The sequence below is a fragment of the Felis catus genome, chromosome D3 (genome assembly GCF_018350175.1).
Source record: "Felis catus isolate Fca126 chromosome D3, F.catus_Fca126_mat1.0, whole genome shotgun sequence".
In the NCBI taxonomy this organism is placed as follows: Eukaryota; Metazoa; Chordata; class Mammalia; order Carnivora; family Felidae; genus Felis; species Felis catus.
Window position 1 is genome coordinate 56,619,083 of NC_058379.1, and position 15,323 is coordinate 56,634,405.

General features: G+C 41.6%; 2 protein-coding genes across 3 annotated transcripts in view; both read right to left on the reverse strand.

Annotated features, from left to right (window-relative positions):
- The window catches only part of LOC101093719, an 86,845-nt gene that overhangs the window by 45,485 nt on the left and 26,037 nt on the right, over positions 1-15,323 (reverse strand). The window contains exons 5-8 of the mRNA XM_045041277.1: positions 12,360-12,602; positions 11,794-12,290; positions 9,911-10,331; positions 9,516-9,663 (exon numbers count right to left, since the gene is read on the reverse strand). Coding sequence (XP_044897212.1) covers positions 9,516-9,663; positions 9,911-10,331; positions 11,794-12,290; positions 12,360-12,602 — 1,309 coding nt within the window. The remainder of the gene's footprint in view (positions 1-9,515; positions 9,664-9,910; positions 10,332-11,793; positions 12,291-12,359; positions 12,603-15,323) is intronic.
- On the reverse strand, positions 1,820-12,509 carry ZNF24 (zinc finger protein 24). Of its 2 annotated transcripts, none has more exons than XM_006938853.5 (4): positions 12,360-12,509; positions 9,911-10,411; positions 9,516-9,663; positions 1,820-7,369 (listed from the first exon to the last, which is right to left on the reverse strand). In XM_006938853.5, the coding sequence occupies exons 2-4, from the start codon at positions 10,328-10,330 to the stop codon at positions 6,831-6,833; spliced, it is 1,107 nt and encodes a 368-aa protein (XP_006938915.1). In that variant the 5' UTR covers positions 10,331-10,411; positions 12,360-12,509; the 3' UTR covers positions 1,820-6,830. The 2 variants fall into 2 exon arrangements, with proteins under 2 accessions (XP_006938915.1, XP_011286335.1); XM_011288033.4 differs by lacking the exon at positions 12,360-12,509 and adding an exon at positions 11,623-11,964.

The window sequence follows — 15,323 nt, forward strand, 5'->3', positions numbered from 1 at the left end:
TGTTAGGTTTTCTACTCAGGTACCCTTTGTGAGTTCCACTGATTTTTCCCTCTAATCCTTTTGGATGGTTCTTCCCCACCTCAGGTAGTTTCCCTACACACACGTGCTCATCAGTATTCAACTTGAGATTTCCAGTGTTCTGTCTAGTTTTCTCCTATCTGGTACATTGCCCTGCAAAAGCTAGCCACCTTGGCCTCCCAGGACGCCTTGCTCCATCTTCTCAACTTAGGGAGCCTGCCTGGCTCCGCTTGAGTTCTCCTTCCCCATGCTGTGGCCTAAAAACTCTCTCCAGGTAGTAAACTGAGACAACCCAAGTTTGCTTCATTTGTTTCCCATCTCTCAGGGATCCCCTCTCTCCCAGCCTTTGCAGTATAGATTTTGCAGCATTTATTCAGGCAGGTTAGATCTGGGATCTTGGCCTAACAGATTTTGTGTGTTTGTGATTTAAAAACAAAACAAAGCATAATAGTCAGAAAAATCCAGGAGAGGAAAATCAAGAATGCAAGATGAAGATTGTTGGGAACATGCCTTGAGTGAGTAAGTGTGAGAGGACAGCTTAGATCCAGTGGAAGATTCAGGCAGAAGCACAGAGGATCCAAAGTTAAGAGGAAAGAAGGCATTAACAAACCAAATTATAGACACTTTACTCTTTTCTAATTTATTCTTTCTGTTGCAAATATTGGTGTAATAGGTATAGTTGGGGACAGGTATAGAGAGATCATTTATATAGGTATATAGAGAACATTAAAATGTCAATAGGACTGTGGACTCATGGGTGACTTTTGGGGTGATTTTTATTTCTAACCACCAGAAAAAAAAACATTTTTAAGAATTTAAAAAAACAGGTAACTGGACACTTTGTTCTATTCTCAGGACCTTTGCCCCAAAATGGTTTCCCATCTTTCAAAGTCAAAGTCCTAGTCCTACCAATAGCTAACCAGGTCTTCCAGGATGTGGCCCCACTCTCCACCCTTACCCCATTTATTCCCTGGCTTCTTCACCTACGTGACCTCATTATTCGGCTTCAGTGACCCCACCCACTTGCCGTTTCTTGAACAAATCAGGGACTGCTCCCACATGAAGTTCTTTACACTTGCTGTTCCCATGTGTGGAACATCTGTCCTCCAGAATCTCTTGGCTTTTTGTATCATTCCTATCTCTCCTCGAATTTTTCTTTTCCAATTTATTTTCTCCATACTACTCATCACATGACATACAACATGGGTTGTTTTTTTTTTTCCCCTACTGCCATGTGTAGTTTCCACACATAGAAGCAATGGATATAAATTCTAACAACTAAGTTTTGGCCATTAGCAACTTCAAATCCCCAAGCCTGGCAATAAAATGAGGGCCCGAGAGAATGATGTTCGGGGGTGGCAGGGGATGATGGTCATAGGGAGGGGCTTCAAGAGTCATGTACAAGGGATGCTTGAGGGGAATGCCCCAAAAGCAATGGGTGGAGGTGGGTACAGCATAGACTCGGCAGTGTAGTCCCCAGTCTGAGTCCCAGGTTAATAAATCTGTACAAAGGATGGAAAATAAATGCCAAAGACACAACTGTGTAAAAAGCTTTTCATCCACAAACATTCCCAACACCAATGTTTAGATACTGTTGGAATGTAAAATGTTATGTGTGGTATAGAGAGAGTGGAGTAACAAATGGCAGAAGTTGACAAAGGCCAAGTCATGGAAGGCCATGCTAATTTTATTAACCTATATAATGCATAAAGTGTTAAGTCTAGAATTTAGAATTACAAAGCTTTTCTACAAATTAATAAGAAAATACAAATAACCTATATTAATCAGGACAGAAACCCAATTCAGTTATTTTAAACAAGAAAGGGACTTTATTGGCTCACAAAACTTTAAAGTTCGGAGGTAGGGCAGGCTTTAGGCACAGCTGGATCTAGGGCCTCCAGAAAAATGACATCGAAACTTAGTTCTCATTCCTTTCTGCTAGCCTCTGAATTTCTCCTCAGACTCTCTCCACATGGTGTAAATTCAGGCTTACGGTCCTTAGTTCGTGGGATCCCTGTAGAGCCTTCTTTCCAAGAGTTCCAGCAGAAGTTCTGTTGAGAGCTCGCTTTAGCCTGGCTTGAGTTACATGCCCATTCTTTAATCACTGTGGCTAAGAAGCTGAAGGACTCAGGAAGGCCAGACCTGGTCATGTACTCATCTCAGCCACAGGGAATGGGTTCCCCACAATAAATAAGGATTCTGTTACCAGAGGATGGGGAAAGAGATGCTGAACAACAACAACAAAAGACCCAACAACATATATCCACACATAACCCAATAGAAAAGCTGTAATAGGTAAAGAATATGAACAAACAGTCCATGATAAAAATGGCCAATAAACTATGAAAATAACCTCATCCTCACCATTAATCAGGGAAATACAAAATGATTTTTTCTTCTTTTGCCCATCAGATAAAAAAAATTATTAAGTGTAGGTAAGGCTATGTGGGGAAATGAGCACTTTCCATACATTTGGTGAAAATAAAAAGTTATGAAGACCTTTGGAAAGGCTAAGATGGGTCTATCAGGAAGCACATCCTTTGACCCAATAATCCACCTCATACAACTCCGTCCGAAAGAAATTCACACACATGCACAAAAATGTATGAAGAAGATGTTTACTTTGGCAGTGTAATAGCAAGAGACAAAATAAGGGAATAGTTAAATAACGGGATTTTCATAGTACTGGATCCTATTCAAATCAACCATTAAAGAAATTTAAAGACCTAAGGATTTGTTTCTGACACACCTGCCCCCCCGCAAAAAAAAAAAAAAAAAAAAAAAAAAAGGCAAGCTGCAGAAAAATCATATACATGATCTTATTTATGTAAAAATAGCATTTATATGTGTATGTATACTCATAGGGAAATGTGTGGAAAGGGAACTAGATGGAGGTATATGAAACTAGACAGTGGAATGAGACTGGAAGCACTGGAAAAAAAGGGTCTCTCTTTGCTCTTCTAGTTGTGTATCATTTAAGTTTTATAAAATGAGATGGCAGTCATTTATTAATTAAAAAAAGAAAAATGGGCAAAGGCAGTTCACAATGGGAAATGCAAATGGCCAATAAACATAAAAAGATGCTCCCCCTTATTAACAAAAAGAAAAATTCTGCCCACCAGAATGCTAAAAGTATTTAAGGATTCGGGGTGGGTGGAAGTGTAGGCAAACAGGCACTCAGTTGATGGAGTTGTAAATTGGTACCATCTTTTTGGTGATATTTCCCAAAATGTTAAACGTGCACATTCTCTGACCCAAGAAATCTATTTCTAGCTATTTATCCTACAGAAATATCCACACAGGCAGCAAAATACATGGGTAAGAATGTTAATAACTATGCCTTTAGCCATAGTTAAAAAATTGGAAAGAACTTATTTTCCATCAGGAAGGGGTTGGTTAAACAAATTCCAGTATATTCATGCAGAGGAACGGTATGTAGCCATAAAAAAGCAGGTCTACATCCTAGTGGGAGGGGAGGCAAGTTTCAGTGCAGTACGTGTAAGATGGGGATAGGCACCTACCTCATACGGCTGCTGTGAGGGCTAGGAGTTAATCCGTGGTAAAGCGCTTCCAACAGTGCCCGCACACAGCAACCACAAGTGTCAACTATCAACACGTTTGCTTAAATATGCTTAAATATGCCTAAGTCCGGAAGAATAGCAAACCAAGTAATTATTCCTTCTGAGTAGACTGTGAAAAGGAATGTCCTTTTTCATTTAACATTTCTGTACTGTAGAAAATGCAAATGAATATGTTTATTAATAAGCTTCCAAATTTGTTAACCATAAAAAAGCAGATTTATCAATCAAGGTTTAACAGCCATCACTCACTACACTGTGAAAAAATATATATTCCTGTAAGTTCACAGAACTACATTTGAGTTTTAACTCTAATTGGCCACATGCAAGTCACACAATCTATGAATCTCCCTCTCCTTGACTACAAATCTAAGTGAGAGAGGCATAGTGACTGACCCAATGCCTGGAGTGCAGATTCTTTCCACACAACCCTCCCTCCAATTCACATCGTGATAAACATACTGTTCAACGATCGAGTGAATACCAACTGGGTGTGGATGTGGGGAGTTTAACCTCCAAGAAAACCAGCAGGAAATTCAGCAATAATGAGCAAATGCTCAGTAGCCATTGGGCAGTTATCAGCGGCCTGCGTGCCGTTAACAAAGAACCAAACAGATGGCGCTGCTTGGCGACTGCCAGGTCACTTCATCAGAGGCTGGCCAGCCCCCAGACTTGCTAACCAGGATTATCTGTGTGGGTATACATTAATATCCGAAATAATAAATCACTGAATAGCCATCTTAAATCAAGTCGTCTAGTGGGGACGTGGACTAACAGAAGATGACGAGTACGCAAACTGCTGCTTCCTTTTCCCTTACAGCCTAATCCAGTCTTTTGGGGTCCAGCCCATTTTCCCCAGAGCCTTGCCTTCGCCTCAGAATCCTTTCTAAACGACACACCCGGATCAGAGCTGGCAAGACAAACTTGTATTTGCCAAGTCTAACACTGCTTTTTCTAAGCTCTGACGTTATACCAAACATCTTTGGCATTTATGACAAATGTACCACAGGGAAGTTTCTTTATATATGCAAAAGAGGTAAGATCTAAAAAACAGGGTGAAATTCTAGCCACTGAGAGGATGCTCCCTTCTTACCTACTCTGATACAAGAATTCTGTCATCTCAGCAGAAGTATTAAAAATATGCCACCTCAAAACCTACTTGGAAAGAAGCCAGTTATAAATAAATAAATCAACTCAAGATCATTTTATCTTAGAGCGGAGGAGTTTATAGCTTTATTGGACATTGACTTGTTTCCTCTCAGCCACAAAGAGAAAAAGACCCAAACAAAAGTCCCTACATTTTCTTGTATAACTTAAAATACATTATATCATTACTACATATTTATACTTCAATAAATCTTAATCTATAAAGCACATTTCTTATAATTAATTGTTATCAGAAAATCTATAAACAAGCTCCATTCTGCCTCACTTTTCCACCAGCTGGCCTTGCATTTATTACTATGCTTTTTAACAGGCTCATGCAAATCTCACCTTCCATTTTTTAAATTTGATCCAAGCACCAGATGTAACCAAAATCTCTGGAACTATGAAATCTTTTTATTCACATGGGTCATTTTCCACACAATTAATGCCCACTATAAAAAAGCTTTTCTCATATTCTATATTTTAACTTCCAGAGTTTTCCACTAAACAGTAAAACCACAGTACTTGGGATTCTCAGCCAAGGAGTATATAAGCCTACTACTACAATGTATTACTTTTATACATTTTTTAAAATGTGTTAAGACTTAAAATTAAAAAAAAATAGTTCAATCAATTCTGATAGTTAATAAACTAGTTGTTAATAACCTATTATTTTTTAAATAGAACAATCCATTCAACTTAACATGTAAGTACAACCTCAATGCTACTAGAGATTGATTAGTTTTTTTAAAAGACCCACAAACCTCCAAACCATGATGGAGTATCTTGGACTCACCTCTGATTGCTGGAGAGCTGGCCAGCTCTCTGAGCTGAGTCTTCCTTTCCCCCAAAGACAACACCCTGGTAGGAGGACTATGGCTCCGGGAATCTCAGAGGTGACCTCCCCCAGGACTGCTCCAATGGAGGGAAACAGCTCACTCACATGAAACAGCTTTAGACCAAACCCCCGATGATTTACAGTGGAAGAAACATCTACCTACCCATGGTAGGGTTACAGTATCTAGCACAGTGCCTCGTCGGTAGAAAATGTTTAATAATAAATGCATGGCTGCTCTGTTAGCCTGCTGTGCAACCCTTTTGTACCAAAGGAATAAAACAGCCAACCTGATACTTGTTGCCCACCTGTCATGGACATTTCTGTCCTTCACCAAAAGAAAGGCAAAATAAATTAGATCTTCAAGTCTCTTTTGTTTTCTAAAAGCCAAGACAGACCATTACCCTTCTGTTTACATTTGCCCTTCAACACTGCTGTTCACTACAAATTCCTCCCTAGTGTTAAGATTTCTACTCTTGTAGTTTACAACTGCTTATTGTTCACTGTCCACTTTCTACCGATAACACAGAACATTCTCATTAGCAGGATGCCTTCAAATTACAGACAAGGTAAGTGTGTTTTGAGTTTTCCTGCAGGCAGATAATTAAATGGAGATAAATTCTTGATATACTTCAATTCCTGGATCATGATATTTGTTTTATCTTCCCCAATCTAGGTGTCCCATTCACTTTTGATGTTTTATCACCATCACTTCTCATCTGAGTTTTAAGGCTCATTTTACTTTGAGGCTTTTGGTCATCCTTTATCTTCTATTTTCTGAATGCATATCCAAGTTAGGTAAAAGGAAGCAGAAGGGTACATTTTTAAAAAAGGGTTTAGGTTTTCAGATTTTATAATTCCTACGTTGCCTTTTAATGTAGAAGGGAATGTATCCTTGCAAAGACATTTCAATGATCAACACAGAAACAATGTCTGTCTAAAAAAGAAACTTTTAAGGGACAAAGAATCAGGTAGTCCATTATTTGGAAAAATAATAAGAATATAAACATCACATGGAAGATTTAGGTATTAACACCTGAATTAAGTTTAAAATTTCAGTTTCTAGGCAGGTATGATATCATTTCTTTCACGGTAAAATAAAATAATGGTGGGTGAAGATTTTCTACATTTCCCAGTGGATTTTCTAACCGTCTATATAGGGAAATAAAACTATTATGTATCATTTCATGTTTTTAATTTTGTCTTCATTTCTGAAGAAAAAGACCTGAGTGCTGATTTTTTTTTGTAATTTCTTAAACTTTCACAACATTCAGAAGTTTTTCTGCATTGTGTCTTCGCTGATGTCTAAAAAGATTTGAGCTCTGACTGTAAGATTTCCCACACTGAACGCATTCATAAGGTTTCTCCCCAGTATGGATTCTCTGATGATTAATCAGCCCAGAATTCTGGCTAAAGGCTTTTCCACATTCAAGACATTTGTAGGGTTTCTCTCCAGTATGGACTCTCTGGTGCTGCACGAGGATAGAACTTCTGCTGAACGCTTTCCCACATTCAACACATCCATAGGGTTTCTCCCCGCTGTGGATTCTTTGATGGAGAATGAGGGCCGAGCCCTGACTGAAGTGTTTTCCACATTCATCACATATATGTTGTTTCTTTCGAGAGGGGTTTCTTTTTCTTTCAAATCTGCCCTTGGGGAAACAGGCTTCTCCATACTTAAAAATCTGAGGAACACCTATATTGAGAGTGCCCGGAACTTCGTGAGATTCTACCGCTGAAGGAATCTCCTGCTTTGGAGCTAGAGCTCCATTTTCAGTCCTACCATCATCATCTGAAATAGAGACAAAATGTAAATATCACTCATTTCCTATTCTGGGAGGGAAGAGACCTGAAGAAAACTTTAGTAAATGTGAACTAAAAGTAAAGAGCTTGCATTCATCTATAAACAGCAACCTGAAAACCAGTGTTAAGGTTGCCTACTCCAAAAAAGGAAATTAAATGACTGATTCTGAGGCTAAGGGGGTAACGGCATGCTCCCATAATGAAGAACTAAAATGTTATATCTGAATAAAAGCAGTAACATAAGCAAGTGTGCTTTACAACACTCGTCAGAAAACAAAGGGCAGAAAGATGTGGCAGATTCTATATGATTGTTAGACAATGTGCTGCAGCTAGGTCTGGATGAAATTTCATAAGAAATATAAAAATTGCCCGTTGGGAAATCCTTGTAATATTCTTTTGCTTTGAGAAAAGGAGAAATTACACCAAATCATGATGGTGTAAATAATAAGTGATCTGTCAAAAAGTGACTATTTCTGAAATGAGCAAGATAAGGCAGGTCACGGCCAACACTACACTAAGAGCAGAACCCAGAAGATGTCATAATAAGAGACTGAGGGTAATAGGAGCTGAGGGTATTCTGTTAACTCAGGACATGACACTTACATTTAACAGGCCCTTAGTAAATGAAAGTCTTCCTGTAAAATACCCTACTTGGTATTTGCCATGGTACTTAGTTAGGTGAGTTATTATATTTTTAAGCCTCAGTTAGATAAGTCTAGTGAAACAAAAGCCTGAATTAATTACCAACATGAGGTACTACTATCACCCACCCGCAGGACACAGTATATTTAAGGACTGTCCTGAAACTTCCAGCCTGTAAGAGTACAAACAGTTACTACAGGGTGAGCAGCAACAATTAGAAAATAAACAGTGAGCAAGTCTATAATAAATGATGAAGAAAAGGATAAAGTCAAGAGAGAAGACTAACAGAAAGACTGAAGGGTTGCAGGGGGTCAGGGAGGCCTGGAGACATGAACAACGGAGAAGCAAGTGTTAAAGTTATGTGGGGACAAATGGCACAGAAATAAGTTCCCAAGCGTCATAAAGACTAGACTGCTGAAATGAAGCTATTTACAAACGAGAGAAAATTATTCTAAAATTCAGGCAGGGGAGAAATTTTCTACCCAAGAAAATGCCACCTCCAATGACCAAGGATAGTGGTTCTCAAATTTCATTCCAGACACAATGTCCCAGGAAACATGTAAAACTAACGGTTTTCAGCAGACGTCAGCCCCACCCCATCAGTTCTGGTTCACGAGCACTGGGATCTCGCTCTCCCTCTCCTCTCTCTCCCTCTCGAGAGTCCCCTCAGATGGGAAGAAAACCTGATGAGACTCCATCTGTGGCACACACCAGCGTTACCTACAACTACCTCAAGGAAAGATTCCCAAAGCAATCTCAAAAACAAATATGAAAAAGAATCCAGCAGTTTTAGGAATATACTAGGTTGTATCAAGGTATACTAAGTATGTGGTGTCAACTGCCAATATACTGCAAAGACTAGTTTTAAGCGATTTATTGTAAATCTGAGCTCTTTATTTAATTCTTCTATACTTAAAGCATATTTTAGCTATGGAGCCTACTTTTGCATAAATACTTAGAAAAGGTGAAGAGTTTTACCCAAATACCATTTCTACAAAAGATGCTTCTTAGAAAAAAAAGACTCTAGGCAGGATGTTAGAGAAAAAAAAAAATGGCTAAAAATTTAGAAAAGACTTCAGTGGTGGCTACAAAAAGAATAGGTAGATTTGAAGAGGCTTCATCTAAGCTTATTATACCAATAGGATTAGGCAGGAGATTGAAAGGATGTGAAACAGATGGCAAGTAAACAATACTGAAACAGAGGGACCTCATCTACAGGTGGGTGCTGGCTCAACATAAGGCAAATGCCAATCTGAAATGGGGAGATCTTCAAGAAAGAGGTAAAAGGGAAGAAAAGGATGATGACGTTAATGTCTAAGATTAAAAGACCTGAGGGTCCACAAATCAATTGTTGACTGTGTATACACAGTCTGTCTATGTGTACAAAATTAGGTTAAGGTGATTATTCCCTATCCCCTTTTGTCCAAAGAGTTCTGAACAAAAGGCCCACACTCTCTTTCACCCTCTAGCCCACTTGAAGTTTTGGTCCTCACCACAGTGCCTTAAGGAATGGAGCTCCCAGGATGCCCACTTGAGCTGGTTCTCCACAGCATCCAGCTCAGAATTTGGTAATCCCTGAGCTTCTTCTTGAGATACTATCTCCTCTACTAGAACTTCCCGTTTTCGTCGACGGAGAGAAACCTGGAAAAAATAACATCTGGCTCAGCTGAGAAGGAATCTGATGAGATTCAGAATTAAAAACATGTAAGAGAACCCATACAAAACATATAGTGTGGTGGTCTATATGACAAAGCATAGCCAGAGGGGAGCAGTGCAGGGGCGGGAGGAATACACATAATTCTAACTTAGTTGAGTGGAATGAACTCAGCAGCCCTCCTACTGCTATGCCAGTGCTTCTGCCCCAGGAGAGTGACACAAGCAGACTCACCGGCTGTCCAGGGTCATCTAGCTCACTCTCTAAATCCTCCAGCACTGTCACTGCCTCCTCTCCGTTCTCCGGATGATGCTCTCGAACCCAGGTCTGCAGTTCCTTGGGCAGGATGGCAACAAACTGCTCCAGCACTACCAGCTCCAAGATTTGTTCTTTTGTGTGTGTCTCTGGCCTGAGCCATAGACGGCAAAGTTCTCGAAGCTGGCTCACAGCTTCACGGGGCCCAGGTGAATCCTGGTATCCAAACTGCCTGAATCGCTGTCTGAAAACCTCTGGATCAGGAAGATGGTTCCAGGGGATGCTCGATCCCTCTTCGCCATCAGGATCCTCCTCCAACTTCACTCTCAGTATTTTTTCCTCTTCATCTGGAGTTGGGATTATAAGTATTGAATCTTCTTCCACGGACTGTGCAGACATCCTGATTTATAATACTTCAAGAAAAGTCAATCAAGGCAGGATACAGGCCTCAGGGAAATACCGCTTTCTTCACAGGCTCTCCTGAGGCACAAGGCAAAAAAAAATATGTCAACTACCAAATATCCTAAGAATCTGAACATGTGCTGATAAAGGAAGTAAAAGATATTTGTTTTTCTTACCAGATTAAAAATTCCAATCAATAACCTACACCAGAAGTTGGCAAACTACAGCTCACAGCCAAACGTGGCTTGTTGCCTATTTTTGTACAATGTTTGTACTAAGAATAGTTTTCACATTTTTACATGGTTGAAAAAAACCACAAGAATACTTCATGACATGTGAAAATAATACAAAATTAAAATGTTTGCGTCCATAAATAGTTCTATGTATTTGCTGACAGTTCACACTACAATGATAGAGTTGAATAGTTTCAACAAACACTACATAGTCTGAAAAACCTAATATTTACTACCTGGCCCTTTAGAAAAAGTTTGCCAAGCTGTGACCCACTAAATCAACAAACCTTATTTCGTTAATCAAAAGAATCCAAGTAAGAACCAGTCCAACTCAATGTTTTCTAAATGCATTTGACCCTGGAACACATTCTTTGCAACTCAGGACACCCGTAGGTCAACTCAAAAGCAGGGACTGCTTTTCTGTTATCTGCTTAAAATTTTCTTAACAAAATATTTTTTAATGGTTAAGAGTTCAGAAATATTTTTTAAGAACGCCCTGAACTCAAAATATATGTGAAAAAATATCCACTTGCTCAGTAACAGATCAATACTGAAAAAAACTAACCACTAGATGCCACGCAATGCAAATATTCAGCCACTCACCACCCCCAGAACTACATTTAAATCTGTAATGACCGGCATTAATCACAGCAAACTCAGTGAATAAAAGGTACTCTCATAACATCTTAACTTCTCGCAGTGGCCCAGAGTCATCATCGCTCACTGGATGACTCACTGTTTCCCCAGCTTCTACCTTCAGGGAAATCTTGTTCTATTTCTGATCCTTTCCTTGTATTTGCACAGTCATGCCCATGCCATTGTTTACAACACATACTAGGAATGAACCACGCAGCTACTCAATGTATCTACTGAGGGCCAGAATCTGAAAACCAATGGTTTCAAAAAACTTCTTGTAACCCTCACAAGTCTAGTTATCACAAAAGACCTATCACAGACAAGTAATGCAGACAGGTTTAATTAAGTACCCTGGAGTGTGGCGGCCTTCTAAATAGGGTTTAGCCAACAGATGAGTTGGTTCCTATTCCAGGATCCTACCTTATCAAAGGCTCAATCATTCTATAGAAAAGAAATTTATCTTCCTTTTACGTTGTCTTACTGCAGCCGGCCCTTGGGCCGTGAAGGAGGTACAAGGTGGGCAGGCCCGCGATCCCGCGATCCCTAGTGTTTGGGCGGGGAGCCGAGTCCCAGGTGATCTCCTCGCCTCACTCCAGCAGAGTTCCGCTGCAAACCCCGCCCCGACGTCCCCCAGCCCCTCTTCGCCGCACTAGCAACGGCGGATTTCGGATGACGGAAGGCCACACTGCCCCAACAACGTCGGGGCCTCGGCGGATTTCGGATGACCGAAGGCCACACTGCCCCAACAACGTCGGGGCCACGGTACTTCCGCCCGCGTCTGGCGGAACTACAAGCCCCGACAGCCCCCGCGCAAGGCCCGCCCCCTCCCACCTCCGCCCCAAATGAGTCCCAGAACCCTCCGCGAGACGCCAGGCCTCGAAATAGAACAAAACCGGCCGAGGGGGGAGGGGGGAAAGGCGAGGGTCGCGGAGGACACAGGGGATGGAGGACTCTCCGATTGTACTGAAAGCCCAATCTGGCTTTCCATCTACCTCTACCAGCCCCCCAACTGCTGTATACGGAGACAGCGGCCTGTCCGCGCCTCCCGGCAAGCCGAGGAAGATCCCGCCAGGCTTCTTTTCTGTCTCCTACCGAAAGGACTGCAGCCCCTTAGCCCAGCGTCCCCCTCACGCCCTTCCCCCCATTCTCTCGCAAACCTCCGACTCGGGATCCGCAGCAGCTTCGCTGTCCAAAGCAGACGCAGAAACGCCGCTCACAAGCCGTTTCCCAGAAGCCCCCGGCACGGACTGCTTCCGGTCTGCGGGTCCCAGGAGGCGGGGAGAGGCGAAGCCCCGCGTTGCCATGGAGATGGGCTCCGGGCGGGGGAGGGGCGGTGCGACGACAATGACCGCTTTGAGACTGCGCTTGGCCTGGCGCCTCTCCTCGGATAGCCCAGAGTTCTGTGTTCCGTTTAAGAGACAAGGAAAAGAAAGGGAGAATTCTGCCATTAAGATAGTCTTTACGGATTCATAACCCCTGTCACAGGAGTTATTATCTCATGTGATCCTCGCAGTAGCCCTCTGAAAGGAGTAATAAAGGCTAGTATTTATGAATGCTTACTACGTTGTACCAGCCACATATATTGTCATTTTCACAACAACTGTATCATGGTAGGAACTTTTATTATCCCCATCTCACAGCTGAAATAGATAATTGAGGCACAAGTAAGTAACTTTCTACAGCTCATAACTAGTAAGGGGGAAACAAGATTTGGCTCCCACTACATGTTACACTACTTTATTTTGACAAAATTATCTATCAGGGAAACGAGAGGAGACTCTTAATGAAGAGTTTTGGCAGTGATCTCAGTGAATTTGCAGAATTCATGGTCCTCTTCTAACTTCGGGCTTGACATTTTATACCACAAAACAGCTGCTGAAGGTATCATTTAGAAAGTAAATCAGGGGTACCTGGGTGGCTCAGTCAGTTAAGTGTCCGACTTAGGCTGAGATCATGATCCCTCGGTATGTGAGTTCCAGCCCTGCATCGGGGTCTGTGCTGACAGCTCAGAGCCTGGAGCCTGCTTCGCATTCTGCATCTCATTGTCTCTCTGCCCTTCCCCCACTTGTGCTCTGTCTCTCTGTCTCTCGAAAATAAATAAATGTTAAAAAAAAAAAAAAAAAGTAAACCAGCCCACTTCATTTCTCTATTTCAAGACCTTCAATGGATCCCCACTGTCTTAAGTATGGCATAAAAACTCCTTACATTGGCCTGCAAGGCCCCTGTGGTCTGTTCCCTGCCTCCCCACTCTGACCTCAGTTCTTAGGTTCATTGTGACCCTAGATTCCTAGTCTCAGTGGAAGTCTCTCCACCCTTCATGGCACAGTAGAGTGATCTCATTTATTCATTCTCCTGTTTTTTTCTTTTTCTTTTTCTTTTTTTCTTTCTTTCTTTTTTTTTTTTTTTGTGTGTGTGTGTGTGTGTGTGTTTGTGTGTAAGTTCCATAAAGGCAGGGACCTTGTTTGTCTTGTACACCACAGTATCCTCCCTAGTTCTAGGATGCTGACTGCCTGGTACGTGGAGAACTCAATAAATATTTCTTGAATAAACGAATGAATTGTGGACTGGTCACGTTGCTGCTTTTGCCAGGTCACATGTCACGCATCAGAAACCACACAAAAGAGCCCTGTTGTTAAAGGTCTATGTTCAAAGCACAGGTCCAGCCTTCCAGAAGCATTGCAGGATTCTCAGGCTTCAGCTTTCTGCCTCATTCAGGCCTTCATAAAGGGCCCTCAGCCTCCACTGGCTTCGTGAATGAGATAGCAAGTGAGCAAGCTGTTGATGGTATAGTACTGCTTTACACTCGGACCGGAACTTTGTCTCCCCGGCATGCCTAACTCTGGTGCCTCTTCTCTCCATTTAGGAGGCCACAGAAATCCAGCCATTTCACTTTCCTACTTGACTACTGCCACCAAGCTGCCTGGCTGCTCTTCCCAAACTTTTCTTCTTTTGTGACCCTAAAAGCTAGCTCAAGGCATTTTTTATTTATTTTATTTTGCTTTAAGAGTTTTTGCATCTAATTAATGGTAGAGAACAAAAAAGCTTAACAACATCGAACAGAAATAATTGGGGAAGTAGAAAGTGTTGCAAAATTTTATAAAACTCTTTGCCTGGGATTCGTTCTATTATTCCTAATTCTACGGGTAAATGGAAACCACAATGAGGTTTCCCTTTCTAATTTACTCTAATTTCTAAGCCTCTAATGTCAAAATCTCTAATTTTGAGGCCAGTGACCCATAATACCCACTTTGAAATACCATCCTTCTGAGCCCCATTATGTGGGCTCTTTCCTGAATGGTGGCCCCTGTTGCCATCTTAAAGATATAGTCAAGATAGAGCATCACATTCCTCTGAGAAACCTGAGTGTAGGGAATAGCTCCATGCCAGCGCTGGACAACCAGCAACATAGGTCACGTAGGTGAGGCTTGAACTGCAGCTGATTTGAGTCTTGGCAGAACACCTTGTGATCCTCCCAGAAGGTGAGAGCATGAGAAGCTTGCAAGGAGCTGCAGTAAGGCCATTTGCCACTCAGGTGTCTGTCTTCCAAGAAGGCTGTTGTGAGACAGGTCTTCATTGCTTCCTGGGTGGTGATGAGGCTTTCTGCCTCACCTGCCTGGAGTACAGCTGCAGACTATAAACAGCCTTAAATACAGCAGGGTTTTAGCTCCTCAGCAACAAGGTATTCCATATCTCATGTTGAAGTCATCTGACTCCTTTTGTTATCCTTTTGGTGTGAGACAAAAGCTCATGGGGAGTTGGTACCTCTTGGCTACTCTCGATTTCACTGTCTTTGTAAATACTGATCTGTCTAAACTTAAAGAAGGCTCATTGTTTCTCTACCAGCCAAATCTCTTGACCTTGTTTGAAAGCATCTCATTCATTAACTAATGGTAAAGAAACAAACACAAGAACCAGGTAGATACTACCTGGGTTCTAGAGACCTAGACGTGACTACAATGAGGTCATGATTCGTTCCTTTAACATTACTGTCTTGTTTAGGATATAAGCAAGAAAACAAGTATTTATAAGGCAATGTAGAAGTAATACAGTAGGGGAGCCTGGGTGGCTCAGTCGATGAAGCGGCCAATTCCCGGTTTTGGCTCAGGTCATGGTCTCATATT

What these genes read in the sequence shown, in the direction of transcription:
- ZNF24 (XM_006938853.5), bottom strand. Translation starts at nt 10,330, where the DNA reads ATGTCTGCACAGTCCGTGGAAGAAGATTCAATACTTATAATCCCAACT. An exon ending in TAGATGACCCTGGACAGCCG is followed by an intron (nt 9,664 to 9,910) that starts GTGAGTCTGCTT and finishes TATTTTTTCCAG; the next exon opens with GTTTCTCTCCGTCGACGAAA. An exon ending in CCATTCCTTAAGGCACTGTG is followed by an intron (nt 7,370 to 9,515) that starts GTGAGGACCAAA and finishes TCTCTATTTCAG; the next exon opens with ATGATGATGGTAGGACTGAA.